Source organism: Lissotriton helveticus, chromosome 6 (genome assembly GCF_964261635.1).
Source record: "Lissotriton helveticus chromosome 6, aLisHel1.1, whole genome shotgun sequence".
In the NCBI taxonomy this organism is placed as follows: domain Eukaryota; kingdom Metazoa; phylum Chordata; class Amphibia; order Caudata; family Salamandridae; genus Lissotriton; species Lissotriton helveticus.
The window spans coordinates 717,903,618-717,930,721 of NC_136067.1; the positions used below are offsets into that span (position 1 = coordinate 717,903,618).

At 41.4% G+C, this 27,104-nt stretch overlaps 1 protein-coding gene across 4 annotated transcripts in view; it reads left to right on the forward strand.

Moving 5' to 3' along the window:
- The window catches only part of USP45 (ubiquitin specific peptidase 45), a 1,947,146-nt gene that overhangs the window by 1,159,826 nt on the left and 760,216 nt on the right, over nt 1-27,104 (forward strand). For all 4 annotated transcript variants that reach the window (XM_078648210.1, XM_078648209.1, XM_078648212.1 and 1 more), the window contains one exon: nt 16,701-16,788. In XM_078648210.1, the coding sequence (XP_078504336.1) occupies nt 16,701-16,788 (88 nt within the window). The remainder of the gene's footprint in view (nt 1-16,700; nt 16,789-27,104) is intronic.

A 27,104-nucleotide genomic window follows, 5' to 3' on the forward strand; every position in this document is an offset into this window, starting at 1 on the left:
ATCTGTGGTATCACTTTCAACATCAGAATTCTCAGGAGTTGGTATTGGAATAGTATGACTTGGATGAATCCAACGCTTCAATCCTCTGCACTTTACAGCATTAGTAGTGATCAAGATTACCTGCCTAGGTTTCTGCCATCTAGGAGATAGACAATTCCTCCTCCGATGTACTTTCGTTCTGACCCAGTCTCCAGGTCTCAGATCATGTGTCAAAACTTTGTCATTTGATTGAGCTTCAGTTCCCACCTGATTAGACACAGAAGTTACCATATCAGATAACCTTTTACAGTAATCCAAAATTGCACTGTCATTTATGCTCAACAGTTTACCTACAGGTACAAAAGCTTGCCTCATAACTCTTCCCATTAAAATTTCATGAGGACTCAGACCTGTCTTTTTATCTGGTGTACTTCTTAATGACATCAAAACAAGTGGAAGAGCATCAGTCCACTCCTGTCTCTAGACACATTTTTCCAATTCTGTTTTTGATAGTTCCATTTATTTGTTCAACTACACCTGATGCCTCTGGTCTGTATGCACAGTGTATTTTCTGCTCAATGCTCATAGCTTCACAAATTAACTTCAACAGTTTGTTATCAAAATGGCTTCCTCCATCACTCTCAATAGTGACTGGAAAACCGTACCTTGGGATGATTTCTCTGAGCAATAGTTTTGCTACTGTAATTGAATCACAATGTCGTGTAGGGAAAGCCTCTACCCACCTTGAGAATAAGCATACAATTACAAGTACATATTTCAAACAGTTGTGTAAGGGCATTTCAATGAAATCTATTTGTAACCTGGTAAAGGGACCACCCTCTCGACCAATTATTCCTGTCCCCACCACTGATTTTCTGTTTGGATTCATTTGTTGGCATGACAAACACCTTTGACAAAAAGATTCTGCAATGGTTCTAAATTTTGTATTGAACCATGTTTCTCTAAAAAGTCTGACCATAGAATCTCTTCCCAAATGTGCAGGACCATGATATAATCTGGCCATATCAGAAATCATACAATTTGGTAAAACTACTCTGCCATCTTTGTAAACCCACACTCCATCTTCATCACGTGGTCTACAATCTGATCTTAACCATAGGTCTTTTTCTTCATCATCTGCTTCGTTTTGTAAATCTCTAATCTCATTCCATGTTTCTACAACAGTTGTTAGCATTAATGAATTTGAATCAGTTTCTGTACTTCTATTCCGATTGTAAGAATAATTTTTCCTTGCGCAGTACTTTGCTGTCTCGTCTGCGAAGGCATTTCCTTTGGAAATATAATCAGTTCCTCTAGTGTGTGCTGCACACTTGACTATGGCAATTTCTTTTGGCAATTGTATTGCTTCAATTAATCTTCTAATGAAAACTGCATTTTTAATTGGTGATCCTGTTGATGTCATGTATCCTCTCTGTGACCAGAGTTGTCCATAATCATGCACAACTCCGTACCCATACTGACTATCAGTAATGATGGTAACTCTTATATCTTTTGATATTTCACATGCACGAATTAAAGCAATCAATTCAGCCACTTGTGCTGAACGAACTCCTTCAAGACATGATGCTTCTTCAACATCTTCGACTGTACAAACTGAGTACGAAGCTTTCAAGACACCTCCTTCGGATCTTAAGCATGAGCCATCTACAAAGTAGACAAAATCCGATTCAGGCAAAGGTCTGTCTTTGATGTCTTTTCTTGGTTTTGTGCAGAATTCCATGACATCTAAACATTCATGTTCTGTCTCAATGTCATCAACAATTTCAGAATCAGGCAGTAATGTAGAAGGATTCAGATTCAAACATCTTGAAATCGAAACATTATCTGCTCCCAGTATGATTTTCTCATACTTTGTCAATCTGCTACTTGTTAAATGTTGAGTCTTACCTCTTGTCAGTAATATTTCAACTGAATGAGGCACAAAAACCTTTACAGGAAATCCCATTATGATTCCTTCACTTTGTTCAAGGCTGATACTTGTAGCTGCAACTGCTTTCAAACAACCTGGTAATGCTTTTGCAATTGGATCAAGAACTGCAGAGAAGTATGCAATAGGTTTCTTTAAATTTCCATGTCTCTGTATTAATACAGATAAAGCACATCCTTCTCTCTCACTGCAATACAGTTCAAAATCTTTCTCATAATTTGGCATACCCAAAGCAGGAGCTTGGCATAAGCTCTTTTTCAGGTTCTCAAAGGATTCCATCTCAGCATCATTGAGAATGATTGGATCTTTTACATCTGATTTGGTCAGTCTTTGTAGTGGTTTTGCAATTACTGAAAATCCACTTATCCATTGTCGACAGTAACCTACCATTCCCAAGAACATTCTGACCTGTCTTTGTGTTCTTGGCGGTAACATTGCTTGAATCATTTTTATTCTCTCTATTGTTACTTGTCTTTTTCCCTTTGCTATTCTGTGACCAAGATATTTTACTTCTTGTTTGCAAAACTGTAGTTTTGCTGGGGACACTTTATGTCCTTCTTCTGCAAGGCGATTCAACAGAATTATTGTGTCTGTTACACAATTTTCTCTTGTCTTTGCAGCTATTAACAAATCATCAATATACTGCACCATCGTAGACCTACCTGGTAAGTCTAAATCTTCTAGTGATCTTTTTAACAGTTCGTTAAAGATTGAAGGACTTTCTGTATAGCCCTGAGGGATTCTTGTCCATCCAAGGGTCTTACCTTGGAATCTGAAAGCAAAGATTTCATAACTGTCTGGGTGTAAGGGAACAGTAAAGAATGCATTGCAAAGGTCAATGACTGAGTACCATTCAGCATCATGTGGAATCTGAAATAGAATTACTGCTGGATTTGGAACCACAGGACAACATGGAATGACAATTTGATTAACCTTTCTCAAATCTTGTACGATCCTAAATGTTCCGTTAGCCTTTTTAACTCCCATAATTGGTGAATTACAAGAGCTACTCTTCATTTCTTTTAATACACCTTGCTTGATTAATTTTTCAATTACAGGTGTAATACCTTCAATTGTCTCTGTCTTCATTTTATACTGTGGAGTGTTTGGAAATTCTATTCCCTGTTTTAATGCTATTTTTACAGGATCTACGTTTTTCATCAGACCCATCTCATTCCCAGTAAAATCCCATATTTCAGATTTCACTGTTTCCTTTAGCTCTTCAGGTAAATCCTTTTCTTCAAATGCAGGAAACAATTTTGTTTCTTCTGCTTCCATCATCATCATTGTCATTCTGTACAAACCATCTTCCTCCATTGTTTGTAATTCAACTCCTTCAGGAGAACAATATATTCTGCAATTCATTTTACATAGGATGTCTCTGCCTAATAGATTTACTGGACTACTGTTACAAACCACAAATCTGTGTTTATCTCTGTAATTTCCAATTTCAACTGGTACTGGATCAGTTAAGTTTGTTTTAATTTGCTGATTACTTACTCCGACAACTTGGATGGTATCCCCAGAGAGAGGTAGGTTTTCAATTTCCACTGATCTAACAGTAGAACGGGTAGCACCAGTGTCCACTAGAAAAGTGATGTCTACATCATTAACTTTCCCGTTTACATAAGGACCAGACTGGTCAACCTCAAGAGTGGCTCCAACAACACACTCTTCCTCCTCTCTCGGGCACCGTCAGCAATAATCATCAGAATCACTGTCTTGACTTTCTGTTAATAAAAATTGTTGTGAAGCATTTTGCATTTGAACCTTTTGCTGTTTTTGCTGTTTTTGTGGTTTTATTACCTGTTCACATCCCTGAAATCCCACGTTTGGATTATATTTTTGAACTCCCCCACAATTCGGAAAAGGTGGTTGTGGCAATTGGTCTTGACGATTATTCACCTGTTGTTGTTGCTGTTGTTGTAACTGTCGCTGAATATTAAATTCATTTAACCCCTGTTGCATCTGTAGCTGTTGCTGCAGGTTAACACCATTCTGCATCTGTGGATTCAATAAGGGATTCTTTGAGTTTCTAGGAGGATGAGGACACTCGTCCCTCCAATGTCCAATTTCGCCACAATTAAAACAAGGTAATCTTTGTTTCAGCTCTTCTATCTTTGGGCTAAATTTCTTTGGGAAATTATTATTACCTTTAAACTTTCCTTGTATCTGGTTTGTATTTCCAGTTTGAACAAAATTTGTGTTCTTATTTCCCATGCTGGCAATCTGTTGCTCAGCCACCTTTACCTGAGCCCACATGGCTTTCTCCTTCAGCTTCTTTTGTTTTACTTCTAATTCATCGCTACAATATTTTGCCTTTCTCAGAATATCATCTATAGATAGTGCTTGCCATCCGACAATACTAGTTCTGATCATTTCTCCAATTTCAGGTTTTAGTCCATAAACAAATCTATAGATAAAATGACTCATGTCTTTTTCGTCTAATTTTTCATAACCACTGTATTGTTTAAAGATTAACAATAGTCTTTCATAAAAAGAATGAACTGATTCTTTTGTTTCCTGTTCTGTTCTTTCTATTTTAACCCAATCAACTTCTTTGGGTGGAATTTTGTTTTTCATCCAAACAATTACTTTCTCGTAAAAATCCATTACAAGTGGATTTGGGGCACCTGTTTCTTTAATTCGTTCAGGTTCTGCTTTTGGCCAACTAATAGATATTTTGCATTCTGTCCAAAGATCAGATGGAACAACAATGTCAAAAAATCCATCTAAATCAATCCACAGAACTTTTGACACTTTGATAAATCTATCGACTTGCCTGTACCACTCAACAGGTTTCTCTCTTAATTTTGGAAAGTCATTTGTGAATAACAGAATGTCCTGTCTTGACCATGGGACATGAACATATCCTCCACCTGCAACTTCTCTCATTGGAAATTGTTTTGACAATTTTTCTAATCTTTCATCTTCCTTTCTTTTAGTCCATTTCACTCTCCATTTGTTCAGTTCTCCTAGCTTTTTGATATAGACGATCAAATCTTTAATGTGAACTATTCTTCCCATTGAGTTCAAACTCTCAATGTCACTTTCTGAAAAATCTAATCTGTAATGCTTTGCAAAATTCTTTTGTTTACTTACATCGATATCAAGTTCTGCAGCTAGATCCTCTAATTGATCATATTTATTTTTCGTTTTCCACTGAATACTTTTGCAAATGAATAGTAGTTCATCATCCCGATAGTAATTTAAACTATCTGGGCCAATTGTTCCAATTATTAATTCTTCAATATTAGCTTTTAATTTGGCCACATCAAGTTTTGGTGTGGTTACCCTGACTTCAGGACTTCCTACATCTGACATAGCACCCATTGGTGTTTTTGGAGATAAATCCTCATTAAAGGTTAAATCAGGCATTCTCGATCTAGAAGTGTTTAATTCAGTCAAATCTGAATAAAATTTTTCAGCGGGCTTTTGAATTTCTGTATTTAAAGGAATAGTTAATCCATTTTTGTTTGTATCTCTTTGATCAAATACAGGCTGAACAGGACCTATTGTTACTGGAACTGTGACAGCTTCCATGCCTTTTGTCATTCTTTTAATTAATTCTTCTTTAGACCTTAAATATTCATTATAATCGACATCATCAACATTCCTTGTCTCTCTTGCATAATCTTTTGGAGGTTCCCTTGCTCTTGGAGTCATTGAAAAATGTCTACCTTCATTTCGAGCATTCTCAAATTCTGATCTTCTAGGAGTTTCAGTGATTTCACTATTATTTGGGTAAAGTTTAGGAGCTTCACTAATTGGAGGTGCACTCGGTGAAGTTTCAGTAGAAACCACCGGAGTAGACCATGATCTAGGAGGTCTCAAAGGCTGGTTAGGCTGTTTCTTTCTAGCAGTTGTATATATTTCTTCCATAACTGCATCCTCAGATTCACTTTCCATAGATTTTCCTGTAGGAGAACCCATTACCATTTCATGAATTAAATACAATCCTTCACTCATGTTTCCCTGTCTCCACATTCGCAATCTATCTTCATGAGTTTCTCTTTTCCATGATGGATTTTTAGAAGGTCTTTTAATTCCACTAGCTTCTCTTTGTAACTGATACATCTCATCTTCCCACTCAACTAAAGCTTCAAATTGAGTTGGTCTCGGTTTTGGAACAAGAGCATTCATTTTCTCTCGTAAGTTTCTTAAAACTCTTACATTAAATGAACCATCATCAGGCCAAGCTAAAACACCATCGTTTTTAGTATAACGTTTCCAACTGTCGAACCATAAGACAGTATGATATCCATATTCACCTTCCATGTACGCTGCAGGTGTTTTATACTTATGAAGTAGTTTACCACCTCGCGTTTCGATTTTCTTATCAGGTGAAAATAAATTCTTAAATTTCTGAAATAATGTTGTCTTTTTCTCAACATGTTTAAAATGATAACTCATTTTTAAAAGTTAAATTTAATTTACAAAATCGTTCGTAAAATATTTCCGGGATGTTCCGCAAAACAACCAATCCGTGCGCGAAACACACCAACAAGCCAATGGTAGTTGAGCTACGTCACTTTTCTGCTCAACCAATAAATTTGGAGTTTTTCCGAACTACCAATCAGCTCACAGGCCGTCAGAGACTCAAGAGCCAATCAGAATACAGCTTGTGACGTAGGTCACCCAATCCCAGCGCGGCTCTGTGACGTACACAGCAGCTGCGGTTTCTCGCTTCTCACTCCTGGCGCTTACCCCTCCTTCACAAAATCTTTTCACAGCGCCATTTTAAGAACACTTTTCAGTGTAAATTAATTCTTAACAATGACTATAAAGACAACATCTGTTCGTTTCACTATTTAGAATAGTTTACATACATTCAAGTATCCACACTTCGGAATAGACGGCGCTATTCACACTAAGGATAATATTCAATTGTCAGTAGAGTAACCTTACCCCACCCTTCTAACACGTATAATTATGAACTCGCTTTGCTCTGAACCCACCGCGAAGTGAAAGTTCTAAGAGTTCCACTTGAACATAAAATACAATTCAAACTCGCACTTTTACACGGAAAATTCCCTAAATTCAAACACACATGAAATCCGTACAGGACTCTCACCTGTTTATAGAATTCATGCACCGTTAGCAAAATAACGACGTTATCCGTACAGGGCTCTCACCTGTTTATAGATATGAAACATGTACCCGTACAGGACTCTAACCTGTTTATAGATAATCATGCACCGACGTTAAATTTTACCCTTCACTCAAGCTCGGATATAACTAATACTCTCATCACAGTGAGTTTTATGGAAGGCGCTTTGTCCCTATTCTCATGCTGCTTTGATTTCTTAGAAAACCCTCACTATACAAGATTCAGACCTAGCCCTAAAACTGTGCTGCTCGGCGACAACACTATGGTACACGGCGATACCTCTTGTGATACTCGGCGATATCACTACAAACTGAACAGATGGCTTGCGTGACTAATTTCTCGCCACACAATCTATACCGGTATAGCTTACAGATAGGCACGAAAAACGAACTTAACAAGTGTTAAAACATCGATCCTATTTCCATACCATGACGCAACCCTTAGCAACCAACATGTTACCTTGGTTACCTCTTAGCAACCATCAATTTCTGCTACCAGATAATTGATCCAGCGGGCTATAGAAAATATATCATAAACTACGCTACCCAACTTCATAACCTATAAACAAAATTCTATACTAAATATGGACCCATTTATGAACCTGATATATTTTGGGCCTACTGAATCAGGTGGTCAGAATAAATCTATATACACATTATCTACACACTATATACATATTTATACATTTGCAGAAAGAATATTGTCATTAGAATAAAACCCAACCATTTAAACGACCACCATAGGCGACGTGATCTAGCTAAAGGTAACCTACACTTCTGAATAACCAAGACCAGCTTGTTTGTCAAAAGTAAGATTTTATTTTCTAAATTAAGGTATATATGTTGAAAGTTTTATAAATGAAATTTATTTGTAATAAAGCAAGCATGATGGTAAGAAATATGGAAAAACACAATTTAAGCAATTGAATCAAATTTAAAGAAATTATATAAAGTTTAGCATTTCTAAAACCTATTTCCCTAACTGAGCTAAATAGACAGAAATTAAAGTAAAGTTCTTTGAGGATTCTTACGTGCTCCACGCAAAGTCCAGCAGCACATCACCCTCATCGGAAAGTCAGAAAGCAGCAGCCAGCCCAACCCTAAGGGCATGACTTTTTATACCTTTCTACGCTAACTAAACTAGCAAAGGAAAGTTTTCAGAATTACTCGACGTCCCATTGGCTGAGAGTGACAAGTGACATGTCACCCGTTTCTTAAAAAGTTCCACAAAATCATGTCTTACAAAGACCATTGTCTCTTCCACGTGAAGCCAGAGGCTTCCTGCGATTGCAACTTTGTATTAAGTCATCCTCGCAGCTTCCATAGTTTTTCAGTGCAACTTCCGCGGATGCCAAGTTAAGGACTGACAAAAAGTTCACTTTCGACCTTGGCCATGTCCGACAGAATGATGTCAGCTCATCAGTTTTTGCTTTGTGAATGCAGCTTCAATAAACGTTTTAATTCAGAATGGGCGTCTCGTGACTTTCTGCAGAATTATAGATCAGCTTTTATTTTGCGGCTCAAATAGCTAGGCCTCAAAAGCAGGCAACTCATGATTTCTAGTATAAAACAAACACAAGAAAAGTATTAATGTAAGAAATAAAGTATTTTCTGTATCCACCCCATGGTTTACTAATTAATTAACCCACCCTATTAATCAAAATGTTACCTAGCCATTGCAAACAAATAAAGCAGCGTTTATATTTACCAGTCTCCGTTTTTCAATGAGACCCATATTCACCTAGAATAGTAGAAATGACATTACACAGACAAGGAAAAGCAAAACAAGCACATGCTTATTTAAGATTGCAGCAGTTAGTAATGACAAAAACGAAAACAATAAATTATTTTATTATTTTGCACGAACAAAAAGATGCAACATTTATGCACGTTTATGAGCACACATGTTAGTCCCCCCACGTGTAAAGTTTAATCTAGGTTGTATTAGCACGACATATCACAAATCATTAATAATTTTATTCATGTTATGGAAATGTGACTTTGCGAGTTTAAACAAAATTTTGTTTTCTATCTCGCTCCATCAGTGGCAACCAAAAAGCTTTCTTCCCCAGATAGAAGTTCTTACCTTGACCAGGAAGGGGCTGCTGGAATGTAGAGAACAAGAGGGAGTATAAAGAAGGATTTGTTGATAAAGGAGGGACTAGTGATTAATTATTTTCATACATTATAACCATTGCGTTGGAGAGAGTAGACAAGATATGGGCTCTAGGCTCGGAATGGAATATTAACCTGGCAGCATCATTTTGTATGAGTTGAAGTCTTTTGTTTATCTTTTGGGAAGGTCCAGATAACATGCGTTGGCTTAGTCTAAGCATGATTGGTAACTAGATTTTGGGAAGAGCTAGGAACACAAGGCTGGATTTTTTTCTGAAGTTTAAGGTGCCAGAAGCAGGTGGTTCACACGGACAGTAACTTGAGGTTCCAAAGAAAGGCTAGCATCAGTAATGATGCCAAGTGTTTTACTGTATTCACTAAGTGAAGGGGCAGGCCAGGAAAGTGGGCCAGAGGTGGTGGCTCCAATGATCAGCAGAATTTCTGGTAACAAGGACTCTCGTTTTATTGGTATTAAGTTTTAAGAAATTCGATACCATCCAATGCCAAATAAACACGTGTTTTTCAGCAAAGCAAATGCGAGTCAGAAGGGATTCAGAATGTGGTGACAACTTAAAAGTAGTTTAGTGTTGTCAGTGTAGATATAATATTTTGCACCTCTGCTGTTTAAGGGCATTAGCTAGGTAGGCATGTAGACATCAAGCAAAAGAGGGGACGAAATTGATTCCAGGACTACACCCCATTTGACTGGTGCAGCAGTTGAAAAAAAGGAGTAGACTACAGCTGTGTGCTGACAGAATGACTGAATCCAGCCAACAGCTTTATTGCTAATTCCCGATTTCTTGTGTGAAAGAAGAATGGGTTGGTCTAAGGTGTCGAATGCAGCAGAGATCTGTGGTGACAGACCAAGAAACTTCCACTCATACACTCGTGCTATCTCTTGCTCAGAGAAATATACAAAGAATACACAGAGGGACGCTTTTCTCAAAAAAGTTTTTATTCGTTTTCAAGTTTGCATTCACACATTTCCAGTACACTGTAATAGTCTCTCTGACATAGCTAATAAAAAACACAGCTTACCTATTATAAGAACCATTTAGTACAGTGTTGTCCCTGCGTTTTACCCCTGTCATAAACATACGTAAACCCCTTAAACATAACTGTGGTACATGAATGTGTTAATATTGCAGTATTAGCGTATTAACTGTGTAAGTTGCCCTGGTATTCGACCATACTGTAGACGGCGAGAGACGCGCCACCTTGGCTCCTCCCCCCCATAGCTCAGTTCCCTTAGAATTGGAATAAGTGCAGCACCCTTGTGCGCGTGGGGCATGCACATAAAGGCAGACCGTAGAGAGAAAGCCTACTAGTGAAATCTACGTATATTAAAAGTTTTTGTAAGAACCTGTGGCAATGTCAGCCATTCATTCCATTGTGACAGCCCGCCATAGCCTGGCATGCCATTGTGATAGTGATGGCGTGGTTGTGCGCATCCATGCCGCCACTATCGCTATTTTGGCAGCTCCATAGCATAGCCACATCACTGCTTTGCCTCCCCTTGTTATGATATCTTAGATTGTCGCTGCGCAGCCCCATTAGGATTCGTTTAATGTCATTTGGAATGGGGTATCCCAATATATATATATATTTTTTAAGAACCTTTATGTCAATGAGCATGAAATTACAAACACGGGCCTACAACCAGTGTGGCCGGCCGCTAATTAAATCGAGCAGAGTAAGTAAGTAAGTAAGAAGTATCACAGCAATCCGGCGCTTAAAAACAAAGCCACATCAGGATACAGCAGAGAATCAAGATAATACGTGATACCAAGGATTTGAAACAGTTCATTTTTAAATAACCAAAAATTAAATCGAAAATCGACATCGCATTGTCATTCCGACTCCCAACACAGTCAGCTAAAACACATTATCACTCCGATGGTGAACATAGATTGAATGGGAAAGGAGAAGAGTACCGAAGTCAGGATAAATGCAACAGTCACGTACCAAGCACGGTATGCGAGCCCCACCCCTGAAAGGGAACGTACTATGGGAGACATGAAGACGACGACATGGAAGAAGGAAAAGGGCAAAGGGCCATAGAAACAAAAAAGGAACAAAGAACAAACCCATCCCCCAACCCCCCACCCTGCACCCCTGCAAAAGGCTACGGCCTACCCCCCCCCCCCCCACCAGCGTGCCTGTCGCCCTAAATGAAAGACCCGAAATATAGAAAAGAAAGAGAAAAGAAGAAACAAAAAAAAACAAAAAACTAAAATTGAGGAGAAGAGCCGGCGATTCGGTTACCCATTCACCTCCCACCCCCGCATACTAGAATCGTATAAACAGAAGCAATATAAAAGTATAGGTGTCAGCAATCACATAAAACGCAATCAATTACAGCCCCACTAGACGTGCCCTTGAATCACCATTAACCAGCAAGAAGTCCCTCCAAATCCCAAACGAGGTCACCCCTGGCCGCTTTTGGCAATAGTATCAATGATGAATAGTCCTGCAGACGAGATACAATTCGGTACAAAAGGTCCAATCGTTCCAATCAGACCAGGTAGCGCAGCCCCCCAACATGGTCGTAGCCACCGAGAGACAACTGACGATGCATGGCGGATGTCAGAATGCAACAATACCCAGACCACCAACAGTCTCAAGTCCAAAGACAGGTCCGCCAAGCACGGAACGGAAAACACAGGATGTGGGAAACACCGCAGCACAGTCCGGGCCTCATGTACCATGGATCGATGTAGCCTCTCCACTCGCTGGACAGAAAAAGGACCTGGTGAGACAACCACTTGCGGAACATGTGTGGCAACAGTAAGCTCAGAAACCAAATCTATTCGCGCCTCCAAGTCTGTAAACTCATCCGGGAGATATAACACTGTAGCAGAGGGAGACGCATCGGCACCAACTCGAAAGCAACCCAGTCCGCTACAAAATGGCGGGTCAGCAATGGCGGCGATCCTTCCTTCCAAATCCCGGGCTCCCCGGAGCAGGGCAGTCCGCAGGGTTGTCAGTGCAGCCAATACGTGGCCACGCGTAAGCGTTTCCCCACATTGCCAAACTCCGGGGGTCTCAAGTTCAGCAGTTTCTCTGTCCCCGGGAGGGGCGCACCCCGAGGCGCCATCCGCCATTTCAGCCATCTCGTTCTCCTCCTCTTCCCCTCCACTTCAGAGTCTCGTCCGACCACTGGAGTCGGCAGGCCCCACGGCTGGATCTCGACAGTCGGCGCTTGCTGCAGAAAGGAGAGTCACCAAAAGGCCGGACATGCTCCCCGCAGCTCGCCGGGAGCCACCCGCTGAATCCCGGACGGGACTATCAACATGGCTGGGCGTCTCACCCAAGGGGAACCGGGCAACATGGGCTCTCTCCGGCTCGGCAATATCTCGGGGTCACGGGGCAACCCACTATTGGGAGTGGGTTGATACCAACTCTTTCGGCTCGCGGCTCTCAGGCTCCCACTGACCGGCTTCCCATCCCGACCAGGGCCGCCAACGCTACGATCACTGCAGAGCACCCTCAGCACTCGAGGCCCCGGCTTCAGCGCCACGAAGGCCGGCAAGCAGACGGGGACGGTTCTTCGTATCTACTGCACGGTGGAGCCCCAGAAACAGACGGTAAGCGATTGCTTCCCTTCAGCAACTTAGATCAGCAAACCTTGCTCAGGATTATCTTCAGGATATACGTGCCGGGAGGAAGGGCCCACGGAACCAAGCGTTTATGCAACCGTTCCAATCGCCATCTTGGCTCCTCCCGGGTATCCCAATATTACTTTAATTTGGGCAAGCATCTCCTCCCAGAAAGGGGCGTATGTTTGGGCAATCCCACCATATATGTTTAAAGTCTCCTAGCATTCCGCAACCTCTCCAGCACATATCTGATGTCTGGGGGAATAGTTTCTTGAGTTTTGTGGGGTAAAGGTACCAATCGTACACTAATTTGTAATGCGCTTCCCTCAGTCCCATGGAGTGGTTGCACTTTCAGATGTCCTGCCACAATCGTGACCAGCTAGAGCCTGCGATTTATTCCCCTAGAACTTGTTCCCAACGGGTCATATGTCATGGCTTAAATTGAACCTGCGTTTCTAGTAAATGTGCGTACAGAAAAGAGATTCATCCCCTAGACCCACATCCTGTTTGGCAAAGTGTTCCAGTGGGGTTAATTCTCTTGTGGTGGCCTCCCTTATTGTCTCTTGCATGACCCAGTGTTTAAGTTGAGTTTAGCTAAATAATTCTGTCCCCGTAAGGTTAAAGTCTCGCCTACACTGCTCAAACGTTTAAATGTACCCATCTCGAAACAGATCTGTGATTGTCAAGCAGTCTCCCAGTCTCCATGCTGGATTTAGGTGTATGGGTGTAAATGAGGAGGGGGAAGGTTGTCCATCTCATTAGCCTACTGGTATTGTCCCGTAATTTCAATGTGGTCCGCTTTGGGGTGCTGAGGTATACATTAACCGCTTGGTCACTCTTAGGCTTCCAGATTAAATCCCATATGTATTTCCCTGCCACCTCCCTGTCCATGTGTAACCAATGTTTATTGGATTCCCTTGCAGGATTCCCTTCAGGAATCACTCAAAGTTGGGCTGCCCTATGATAGAGCCGGAAGTCTAGTAATGCCATACCGCCAGCTGATTTGGGTGTTCGCAGTAGTTTGTACGAAAGTCTTTAATATTTTTGGAACCAAAGTGATTCTTGTGTACAATATACATGTGCTGCTATGATCAATAAACATAAACAGATCAAAGTTATAATAAGGGTCAGGACAAAAAACAGAACAAAAAGTTCCACCATCGTGCTGAAACAATGTATATATATGCAAGCATATAAAATAATACAACAATCTGGTGTACCCTTACTATGCCGACCCTAACCTACCTGTTTAGGATGTACGTGTATGTTTTACCAAGAATCCTCTTACTTGATGATCCAACCCCATTACCTGGTGGGTAAGAATATAGGACCCCCTCTTGGTAACGAGCTGGACACCCCTCATGGAGATATCAGTCAGCTGCAGGGCGAAAGCTTCCGAATGTAGAGATCTCTCGAAGTCAGCAGAAGTGCCTCCTCTGACTATACTCGCAAACAGATGATTATTTATAGAAAAAGGCATTCTTGCCTCGGGCCGAGATTGTGCTCAGGCTGCCATTGTGTGTATGTTACGGATAGCTGTGTCGCCACATGGACGAAAATAACAAACACATTTGCACAACGTGTAGGCAGTGTACATAATGCCAACCAAGACCATATGATAGTGTTCTTGCGAAGTTGATTCGTGTAAGCAAGGTCGGTATTTCTAGAAAACCAACCCAAAGTATCACAAATGCAAATTTGTGCTAGTAGTCGATGTGTAAAGTGAAGTCTACTTTAGGAAAGATCCTTGTTCATGTAAAAATGGCAATGATTCCTTCTTGGCCTAACTGGGACACATGACACTGCATTGCTAATAGAATCACAGACTCAGTCCTCCTGCCAGGCCTAAAACTGCCCTGGAACATTTTGAGAATGTCTGAGTCTTCAATAAATATTTGAATTTGACTAAAGGCCAATTTTTATAAGATCTTACTCAGATGGGGATATGGAAAATAGTTCAATAGTTGCCTCGTTTATTATCTAGATTAGGTTTCCTTAGAAGTCGCCTTACTGTGTTGGTTTTCCAGGCATTGGGTTTGCCTTGAGAGAAGGAGGAAGTGAATAGGCTAGGCAGAACAGAAATCAGGTAAGGACTTAGTAATGTCATGTTCTCGAAAGATGCCAGTCAGAGATCCTGGGTCTTTGGATGCTTGGATCACATCAAGAACTTTCTGATCACATACAGAACAGAAATAAAATGGCACTGAGGACATCAAAGACCTCTACATTGGGTGGCTTGATCAATGCCTCACTTTTTCTATGGCTGTCAATGTCTGATCTGATTATGACTATTTTGTCAGAAAAATAGTTTGCAAAGCTGTTACCAATAGTTTACGAATCGTTGAAAGACTGTGGAGTGAGAGGCATAGCTAAATCTTTAATTCCAGAAAACATTTCTTTAGATCAATTTTGAAGAGCTTTACATGCAATTGTAACAGTAAGTACATTCAGTCACTCTGATATTGGATTTATGTATTGCGCTGTTAGTAGAAAAAGACATCATCCTGATTAACTTGCCACACGAATGCTGTACAACTCAACGTGAATCCTGTTTAAGAGCCAGTAAATCGGGATTAAAACAAAGGTTGCGCTTCTGTTTGATATTAGAATTACCAGACTGTGTTTCAATCCCCTGTACAAACTAACAGTCCTCATGAGTAGTTTGTTAATATCTCGAGAAAGGGAGTAACTTGGAGACTGCTTACGCATAGAGAACTGGGATAGAGCAAAGTTTTTCCAGTTTCTAACAGTAAGTCATAGTTTAGGCTGTCTAGATGCGCCATTGTTCTTACTTTGGAAAGGGAGTAGCTAGATGATGTGAGTAGGGAAGAGAGATATAATTGTGCAGTTTACAAGGTAGAGCCGATGAAGTGATAATTATGTCAAGAATATGGTTAGACCGGTGTGTCATGCAAAAGTACGAAGAAATAGATTGCAAGTGGCTAGATTATCTATAACAGTATTGGCAAAGCCTTGAGAATTTTTCAACCATAAGTTAAAATATACTAGCTCTATTTCATATTTTTTGTTAAGGCAAAAATGATCCTTGCTGATTGTCGCATAGTTGGGGAGGGGCAGCCCATGTCATCTAAAGGATAATTGGTGTCTTCATGGAGCCAAGTCTTAGTTTAAAACAGCAAATCCAGATTGAGATCCGGAAAGGTGAGCTATCTTGCTGTTATGTTTACAAGCAGATCTAACATTACAGAGGTCTAGAGGGGAAGGCCTTGGTGTGAAATGATTGCTATTCAGTTTAGATATGACCTACAACTATGAATGAACGGTGGCAGTCGAAGGCTCCAGTCTTTGATGTAACTAGCTCTGTTGCAGTCCTCGGCTGCCTCCTACCTTTTTCCACTTTCTCCTCCCTTTTCTTCTTTCTGCAATCACATGGCCCCTATCTTCTTATTAAAATCCCCTCCATCCTCCCCCTACAAGTAAACCAAATCCTATCTATCTCTCTCTTTCTGTTCGTTACTCTCCTTCACCAGCTCACTCTCTCTTACCCTTTACCTTCTCCACCCTCCCCTACAAGTAAACCAAATCCTATCTCTCTCTTTCTGTCTGTTACTCTCCTTCACCAACTCACTCTCTCTTACCCTTTACCTTCTCCACCCGCACTGCCACTACATATACAGTTATCTACTGTAGATTACCATGTCGGTGGGCCTCAACATTTTTCTGGATAGAGAACTAGGACCAGGAAAGCTGAAGAGAATTAATCAAAGCCATTATCTGTTTGTTTCTCCAGACTAGTTTTCACTTTTTTATTATAATTATTTGCAAGTTGAGAGGTTTTGCAGATTTTGGACATTTGTTGTGAAAAAGTTTAAAGGAGTGAGTGAGTTAGTTGGAGTGTGTTATCTGTAACATTTCTATTTTGACTAACCTACATTTGTATTTATCTTGCGATTGTTACATCTTTTTTCTTGATGTTGGTTTTATTTTAGAGCACCTAGATTCAAAGTTTTCCAGCAGCAAGACAGCCAGGAACTTCTTCACTATTTGCTTGATGCAATGCGAATCGAGGAAACAAAGGTAAGATATTTTTAATTATGAATATTTTAAATTATCCAACAGACATTAGCAAATGAGAAAGATGGTTTCACACTCCTTCAGAAACCTCTTCACGCCTTACCACATCACAAGAATGACCGGATCCCTGCACTCTTGTGGGTTAGATGGAATATTGCAAGACTGGCCCCATCTACCCTCTCAGCTCTCATCTGCACCAAATGGATAAGAAGAGAATTAAGAGGAAGAAGGGGACATAGTGACTCAGGTGGCTGGGGGTACGAGTCTAACACTCCCCCATGCAGAATCCTTGTTTTCCACCTAGGAGCAAAGGCTAGGTCATGGGGGCGCGGTATTGGCGGTAGCAGCCTTACCCTCTCAATCAAGTTTTTAACTATCTCCCATTTAAAATGGCTCTTTTGTAACACCTGTTTCACACACAAAATATATATTTAGTTGCATGCACATACACACTTGCAAGTGCATTTTTATATGTTTTAAAAAAAAATCAAAGTCTTGTAGTTAAGTATCACTGTATATCATAGGTGTTCTTATTACCAAACTTATTTCATCAACTTTACAAGGATGAAAACCAGAGTAGTCCACAGCGAGATTTGAACCATCGAACTTCAAGTTGACCACATATTTATAGAGTAGGAACATGAGTCCACTGTGCTGTCTTGACTGCTGCATGTGCTAGTTAAGTATATCAGCTGGTATGAAAGTTAAGTAGGCTAAGCCAAAATCTACAGAGATCGCTTTGTTTTCTGAGTAAGAAATGATGTTCCAAATCCGAAAGCTTTAAATCTGTTGGTTCCTTTTTTGCCTACTCAAGACTTGCATAATATAGTTTTGTAACGTTCAATTCACTCCAGCAATGCCCTACCAGCTATTTATTCTGCAATAAAGGTTAGCTTTTGGAGAGGTATTAGGCTTTGTGCTATCCACAGCAACCTCTTGGAAAAGGATTTGGATGAGCAGCCTACCACTTCAGACTTGTAGGATTTAGAAGGCACTTGCACCTATGTTCCTATGGATGCGCTGCAATAGCCTCTTGACCTGGAATTTCATTTGCCCATTGTTCTGCTGCCACGGTATTTTGCAGATCCTGCATGCACTGGAATGAGTTGTGCGTGAAGGCTCCCACATCACTTTTGTGAGGGCTAGTAAAACTGCCACTGTGTGTCTGTGAAGTCCACGCTGCAGGTTATTCTGACACCACTTTAGGACACCTTATTCCATGCCCGAGTGCTATGATTTTGTCATTGTGGCCAGGGGGTAGGCTATCCTGTTTTAGGTTTAAACCTATAATAACTGGTAAAACCCCACTGAAAGGGAAATAGCCTTTACCAGTGTTAACATATAAACACAGAAAAACACCTGCACACCCACAAACTAAATGTTATTCAAAGAAAGGAAAAAGGTAGTGAAAGAGTCATTTTTATTTCTTCATGAAGGGGACAATACAATGTAACTTTGTTACACAAAGTAGCAGCAAAAAACACTGGGCTAACATTATTCTGCTTTCGTTTTGTTGTTTAGGGATGTTACTAAAATATTGTTTCTTCCTCCTTTTGCTTTTTTCGGTTTTGTGATCTTTGGTTTAAAGGTGCAGTGTTTAGAAGCATGTTTTAGGTCTTATTTAATTATTTTGTAAACTGTAGAGAATCAGGAAATAACAATCATATTTTATATTTTTGCTATGTTTGATTCTTTCACTGATGGGTAAAATGGCTGGTTTCATAGCAATCTTTCCCAATATGTACCATCACATTTACCCACAGAGAATGGGTAAAACCCCTTGATAAATCAGTCCCCTTTTCTAGCGAGTAAGTATTGATAGTAGGTAAATTGCCAAACACCCTAGTCTTTAAACATTCAATGCAAGCTGTAGTGACATGTATATCTGAAAAGAGTGCTGTCACCAAGTATCTGGGATAGTGGTAAAACATGACACTAGGCTTTTGATATACATGGAACACAGTGTCACTTGGAATGCTGCTGCAAAACGTTCTTACCAAGTTCAACAAGGTTTGAAGGGATGTTGTTTGCATTTGCAGTGGTTCAGCTAGGTTTATAAAAAAGTTGTGTGATGACCTGTCAAAATCGATATCTGGGCTGAAATGCTTCCCTGTAAGAGATCATTGCCACTTGCTAGATGGTATGCTGAAAGCATCTTTACAATCTTCAGAGTTAATGAAGAATGCTATTGACTCTTTAGTCCATTCTGGTGCACTGTTTTGTTATCCTACGGAACTAAAACGCAAATATTTCTCATTTTGTGCTTTGTGTGGCATCAAACAAAGTGTCATCCCAACTTGGTCATTTAGCTGGTGGTTCTCAGACCAAGAGGCAGGGAATGCTATATTATCCATGTGCCAACCATTTACTGAATTTTTGCTGAAAGGCAAGAAATGTGAGGATCTTTGGTCGCATATTGATAGTGATATGAAAAAAGTACACTCTACTGCATTCTTTTTACAGGAAAACATAACTGCTGTAGTGGACATAATAAAAAAAAATTAGAGTCAAAAAACACCCTTGTCTACCAAGTGTTCAGCATAATTGATGTAGATGTGAAACATCTTGCGAGTAGGCTGGGCGACACTTTTAGTGACTTTGGCACTGCAACATGTTCTATGTTTAGGGGCAGTTCAGGAAGATAGATAATCTGGTTTTATGTGGTTGGGGTGGTGTTTCTAGTAAGAGAGGAGCACGGTGTTAAGAGTCTAATGCATGGCCACATTGTCTCTATTGTATTGCGAACTGACATTGGGAATTTTTTGTCAAAGGAAGTTAGATACAAAGTGACCTTATAAATGGAGTTTATTTGTGACTCATTTTGGCTAGAGTGCAATGCTAATGCAAGGTATCGATAATCTACGTTAGAACTGTTGAGGCTGAGAGGAGGGTATCAGGCATGAGGATACAACTGCCCAGCACACCGTGAATATCAGAAGGACGCAAGTTGCACTGAAAAGTCAATGACAAAGAAGGCCTACTGTAGGATTGGTCATAGGAGAACAATGTGCGCTTTTGAGGCCTTTCTAGGGAATAGAGGAGTTTCTGGAGACGTTCATTCACACACTGTATAATAATCCTGATGCTGTTAAACAGAGGTAATGTTTTAGCGTAAGAAGAACTCCTTCTTAGAAGCAGCTTCTCAGTGTGCCGTCCAAAACCACCATGGTTATCTTCAAAGATACTTGGATAAGGTTACAATTGTTTCCAAGGCCAGGAAACAGGGTAAGCAGGCCTATAGTGGCAACCAGTTTTCATTTAGTCCTGATTTTAGTGGTGAAACACACACCATCAAAATGTCTTCCATTAAGTTAAATGTTCATTAGAAGAGTGAATATGTGAAACACACTGCTAGCCCCTGCTACATAGAGTTTAATTTCCAAAGGCAAATGGCCATTTATCGTGCACAAGTATACACTATTTGGAGAATAGGTGGAACTAATTATGTATTTAAGAGTATTTAAATATTTGAACTCTGTGACAAAAACGCTTATTTAAAAGAACGAGTATGAGAAGGTAAATATTGAATGCAGTGTGGTTGTGCTCTACTTGTTTATAGTTAGGTGCAGAATATGAAATGAATGGTTGGCAGCGCGTTAGTCAGCTTATTTTCTTCCACCAATATTAGTTCACATTTTGGTTTCTGGGTCTAGTATCTGTCTTTTCTTTTGAGATTGGAATTCAGCTGTGCCTGGTGTGAAATGGCTCTTGTTTGTACTATTTTTGCACATAGCAAGATTTCCTATTGTGATAAACAAAGTTGCCATCAGTCGCACAGTAAGGGTGCAGTGAATCCTAATAAAGACAAAGAAATTGGGCCACCATGCCCTGTTTCGGTAGCAGAAAAGAGCAGCTTATTAAAGTAAATTGAGCCCCTGACTCCCTTGTACCACTGTGCCATTGCACTTGCTGCACAATTGATGGCTACTTCCCAGGCTACAATCAGCGCCTATGTTAATTAATGGTTTGTATGCGATAACTCAAAAGCTCACAAGTGAAGCTCTACATTCGTTTTCACGTAACAGCATTGAAAATGATCTTTCAAAAATCACTCGAACATTTAAAGTACATTTTATTGCTTGCTGAAACCATCAAAGTTAAGTGCCATAATGTGCCTGTCGGATTCCTTTCCGACCCCCTCATTACAAAGGATGCAGTCGGAAAGGAATCCAAACGGTCATTCTAACTGGCTTCTGACAGGCTCGGAGTGCCTGCTCGCCAGTCGGAATGCTGCCAGTAATCCCAAGGGTGGCTCTTTCCGCCCTTGGGATTGCGATGTCGGATTTCAGCAGCCTTTCCGTGCTGGCATTTCTGACACAGAAAGGCTGTCGGAACTTCACTTTGGGGGCCCCCAGCAGGGGCCCCTTGGGTGCACGGCCTCCAGTTGGAGGCCGAGGGGGCACCTATGGTGCACCCTTGTTGACCTCGGCATCCCTTGGTGCCTGCCACGGGGTGCAGGGTTGAACTGCACCTCCTATTTTTTGTTACTTTGTTTTTCATTTTACAAGAACCAGTTGACAATTGCACCTCCTAATTTACAATGGAAGCATGCATTCCGGACAGTTTGGTGCTGGAATGCATGCTCCCATTGTAAAGTATAGGAATACGAGCGAACAGTATTCGGTCGCATCTTAAACAGTTAGGCGGGACCGCCGACCCGGTGTTGGTCAGTCCCATGACCGAGACGATGTCGGGCGGAGGAAACTCCTCCGCCCAACATTGTAATAGGGCCCTAAGTAAGTGTAAATACCAGTAATATCAAATTGTCAATCCTCAGTCCTACGGTTAAAACTGTCTGGAGGTTGGAGATCGCACCATATGTTGCAGCAACAATGCCTAAAAACAGTGATTTTCCCATCATGTAGTACACCACACGATTGGTATGCGACCATTAACTGGTCTGAAGACGGCAACAGGGCAGGGCAGGGCAGGGTCATGGGCAGAGCTATCAGCAGTACAATGGACCACTGCACCCCAATTATAGCTGTTTTTCTAAATCCCAAACCAATGGGTGGGTGCCCCTTTTCCTTTCTTGCATTTTTGTAAATGACAACAGTGCTGCATTACTTGGTATGACAAAGCTTCGCTGTAAAAAAAGAGCAAAGAGGTGGAAATATGAATAGAGCTGTCTTTATTGAGCCCCCTTTGAGTCAAGCATGCTATGCCTGCCTTAAGTGCAGTGAGCTGTAATTCCTTTTAGATTCTCCAACTCTGTGTCACTGTCTGAATGCAATACATATCTCAGTTGAAGGCATATGCAGACTGTCCTGTGCTATACTAAGTATACAAATCAATCTGTTTTTTCCTGGGGCTTCTGTGCAGTCATGTTCTGCTGTGCATTCTTCTGTGGAGAGTCACTTCTCTTGCAGGATTGAATCTTTTTGGTTGCAACTCTTTTCACACACTTTTAGGGGCCAATTAGGATGGAGAACGGAAAGCGTCTGTACCGCCAGGCTCGCGGGAAATGACCGTCCGACCGCACCGTGGGGAAACCGGCGGTGCTATTAGGATTCCCCTCCAGCAAAACCCGACCGCGGCGGATGAATGTCTCCAAAGACCGCGGACGGAACCACAGAAAAACCGACCACCGCGGACGGAGGGGCCGCGGTAACAGGCCCAACCGCCTACAGTGCAGCGGAGTCCGTCCATGGGCTGGCTGTGGTGTTGCGTGGGCGGCGTCTGCCTGATGCAGGGGGTGATTGTGCTGAGGTGTGACTGGTGTGGGTGCACTTGTGTGTGTTCCTGCCCCACCAGGGTGTCTGGTGTGGACAGGTACCAGTGTTCATGCATGCTGTGGCTTGGTAGGTGTGTATTGCATGCTTACGTACCTGCGGCGGCGTCCATGACGGTGCATGACTTGCTGATAGTGAAGTAGGAACAGGGCCGGGAAGGCGTGTAGGGCTGGGTCTATGATGCTCGGGTCCGTGCGGTGGGTCTCGTGGCAATGCTTTCCCTCTCCGTTGTGGTGCTTCCGCCGTCTATGAGATAGAGGTGTTTCCGCTGCGGTGTTCTGGTTTGTTTGCGACATCGTAATATTGCGGACGGTCAGACGTCATTCCGCACTGCGGCGAGCCTGGACTGGCTCAGTCCGCCGTGGTGTCTGGTGTGTTGCCGCAGCGGTTCACGTTTTTACGCGGCGGACGGTAAATGTGCCCATTTCCCCTTCTTAATATGGCGGACGGAAGGCCCGCTGCTGGCGGACGATGAGGTGCATTTTCCGCCGCCTCCAGCCCAGCGGTCATGCATCCGTCCGCTATTCTAATCAGCCCCTAAGAGAGTTGAAAGTTCAGTGCTTATGGCATCGCCCACAACGTCATGTAGCTTTATGAATTGGCACTTTGTGTGCTTGTCTTTGATTATGTTTTGTTCAGAGGACCAGATAGATGTATTCTTTAATGTTCTTAGAATATGTGGGATTTGTTTTCCATTTGCAGATGTGTTGGGTAATTGTAATATTGTTGAGGATTGGAGATTGGTTCGAATGTTTTCGGGTGAAACCTTGGGGGGGACTCAGAATGAGAAGATCTTGGGTTCTAGGATGACAGTTGCTGCCTGGAGCCTGGTGTCGCTGGTTGCAATTTATTTTATTTTATTTAGAAAGTTTTATAGAGCGCAAACATGACCCTTGCGGGTATCAGAGCGCGGTACATATGGCGAAAGCATGAAAAAACTTCATACAATAGAAGTCAGTAAAGTAACATCACAAGGAGTACACAGTCAAGATCAGGAACCTGGTAGTGGGCCACATTAGATCCATTTCTCCTAGGGCGTAAAGTATTTCCTGTAACAATTAACAAAACAAGCAAAAGTGAACTTGACGGCGAAACATGATGAAAACTTCATGCAGAAGAAGTCTGTAAAGTGACAACACAAGGCGTACACAGTCAAGATCAGGAACCTGGTAGTGGGCCACACTAGATCCATTTCTTCTGGGGTGTAACATGAAACCTGTAACATTTAGCAAAACAAGCAAAAGTGAACATGACCCAACATAGTACAATAATTAACAACCCTGATGGATGAGGGCCCTCTGTAAAAAATAACAATTAGCAACCAAACCTAAGATAAATGGAGAACAATAAGTTGGGAGAGATGTTAGTCAACAAGGGGACATGTAAAAAGAGCACAATGATGCAGTTAACGAACATTCAGGAAAAACGATTGGGCCTGTTTCTTGAAATAGGTCGTGAAGGGATTGGCTCTAATCTCCGAAGGAAGAGTGTTCCAAATTCTGGGTGCCAGACCGGGGAAAGCACGTTTGTATGCACTTTCCTTCTTGAATTTTGGTGGTTTCAAGAGAAGTGTGGCCGTACTTCTTAAGTTCCGATTGTAATGCAAGGCTCTATGCGTAGGGCAAGCTATTTTAAAGCAAATTCTCGCTTCAATAGACAACCAGTTATGCTGCACACGGTCAGGTGTAATGTGATCATGTTTTTTGGATCCTGTGATGAGCCGGCCGATGCATTGAGAGTGGCTCTGAGAAGGGCCAAGCTCGCTTTAGGAAGCCCCCAAGGGTCACCACACCATATTCAAGACGTGAGATCACCAAATATTGTACTGCAGGTTGTAAGTCTTCGGTCGGCAGGAAAGGTTTGATTTTCTTGAGGGTGTTAAGATGAAAGTTGGCACCCCTAATAGTGGCACTGATGTGCGCTTGCATGTTAAGTAGTTTGTCTAAGGTAATGATTTAGCGGAATCAACCACGAGAGGGGTGCAGTTAAGGGCCATGAGTTGCTTTAGCCAGTCCAGGGTAGGTGCAGAGTGATTGTGGGGAGCAGTAAGCAGGAATTCCGTTTTGAGTGTGTTCAATAACAGATGGTTCTGGCCTAACCATTGTTGAGTTTGCGAAAAAGCTTCATTTAGAATTTTACTGTCATCTAGAAAGGAGATCTTCAAGTAAAGTTGCGTGTCATCCACATACATGTGGTAAAGAATGTAATACTGGTTCAGACTGACCGTGAGAGGTTCCATAAATAGGTTGAAGAGCGTTGGCGAGAGTGCAATAAAGTCGTTATGCACTTTAGTTTTGCGTCCTTTTATGTGGCAACCAGGATGAGATTTGAACCCACGCAGGCAAAGCAAGACAGTAAAAGTTGTCTTTCTGTAGGAGGTTCATGCTTCAAATTTGGCAAGCATGGACATTATGCACGGGTATGCAAATCAGGAATTAATCAAAAGGGTCGAACCATGAATACTGTGGATGATGTGGATGTCTGATGAGACTGTCATATTAACATTATCAACACCTGAAGATGAGGAAGGTGTAGTCGTAGAAGTGCTTCTGTAGGGTCAATGAGGAAAAGAAAGTCACCTTTCTCTTAGTAATAGTACAGTCAAAGTAATGGCCGATTCTGGTTCCCTTAACACTTTGAGTATGGATGAATTTAAAGGATTTCCTGATATTCAACTTGAAGAATCCCAAATAAAAATCTTTGGCGCTGAGGGAAAAAGGGTTGAAGGTTTGGGTAAATTGAAAGCCAATCTTGAATTTGAGCACAACTCCACACAGTGCACAATATAGGTTACGAAGAATGGTTCGAACCTTCTAGAATGGGATAAGCAAGGGGATCTTGTTATTGTGCTTGACCCCAATCACCCCAAACAAGTAATTCAGAAGAACAGATTGTTCAAGGAAAATCAGTCAGCAAAGTTTTAAAATGTATGTTTGATAGATGATTGCAGGTGGGTTGTTCAATATCCCAGTGAGTTCACCAATGATTTGGGAAAGTTGAAGTGGTTTCAACATCATATTGTTCTGAAGAAGAATGCTTGCTTGGTGGACCTCAAAGTACGTAAGGTGCCTCTGGCTTTGAGGAAGGAATTGAAAGACGAGTTGGAGAAATTATACGTATTAGGTAGAATCGAGCCAGTTGAGGGCTCTGAGTGGCTATCCCCCATAGTTTTCGTGCAAAGTTGACAAGTCCATGAGGTTATGGGTGGACTTTCACAACTTGAGTCAAACTATTTTGGTGGATTAGCAACCTCTCCCAAACATTAATGAAATGTTAGCCACTCTAGAAGGAGCAGAATTTTTTACATTCCTGCATATGTCTGCAGTCTACCATCAAATAGAGTTGTGCAAGGAATCGAGGCATCTAACATCTTTCATAAACACACAAAGGAAGTTACCCTTACATTTGCATGCTATTCGGTTTAGCTTCTGCCTCAGCTGTATTGCAGAGGTTAATGGGAAATTTGTTTTTAAGGCTAAGGCTGGTATAGCATACTTTCAGGACAACATCTTGTTCTATGACAGAAGTCAAGATGAACATTATTTAAGGCTTAATAGTGTGTTACAAATAATCAGAAGGAGTGGGCTTACGCTAAGGAAGGACAAATACAAATTCAGCAGTCTTCGCCGTAAGATTAGATCTTGCTCATGAAGGTCATTTGGACATACGTGCCATGAAACAGAGAGTGAGGGAAGATTTTTGGTGGCCGGGAGTAGGTAGGGACATTGAGCATCTTGTTAGGCATTGTTACGTATGTGTTTTGAGAGACAAAACTCAAACAACAGTACCTGTTCCTGTCTCACCAGTAGAATGCGACAATATACCATGAAACAAACTAGCATTGGCCATCACTGGGTCATTGGCTATTGGAGGTGCCACTCTTAAGTATGTTTTGGTCCTAATAGATTACAGGTCAAAATGGGCCGAGCTGAAATTTGTGGAAACAGTGAACATCACAACAGTCATTACATTTTTACAAGAGGTGCTTGTTAGAGCAGTTAGTAACCAGCAACAAACCTGATTTGTTTATAGAGAAATATGGGATTTTAAGTCAATGGGAATCAAGCACATCAGAGCCTCCTTATATCATCCCCCCAGTAAAGGGTTAGAGGAATGATTAAGTCGCACCATCAAGGACCAATTACAGTTGTCACTAGTAATGGGTTTGATTGGAGGAAAGCAGTTCAGAATATGCTCTGGGCAATCAGGACTATGCCTCACATTAGTACTGGAATGTCACTTTTTTCATTACGGTTCTAGATTGAACAACGATTGGATGGATAGGAAGGTCACGGATTTGAGTAAAGTTGAATGGGTGATGGACATAAGAAGTGCGGTGCAAAGAAATTACAGAACAGTTGAAGGTTCATGGAGAGCATTACCAGTTAAAGAGGGGTACTGGGTGAGAGTGAAAAACCCATCATGTAGCTAAAGGCTATCCCAGGTTCTCCACACCAGTCAGAGGCAAGGAAGTCACAGACCACATTGTGGTGTTATAGCACTGTAAGATTTGGAACGAAAACATGATGCTATTGTCCCCTATGCCATGACTGACTATGTGCACAATAGTTTAAATGCCAGTTCTGA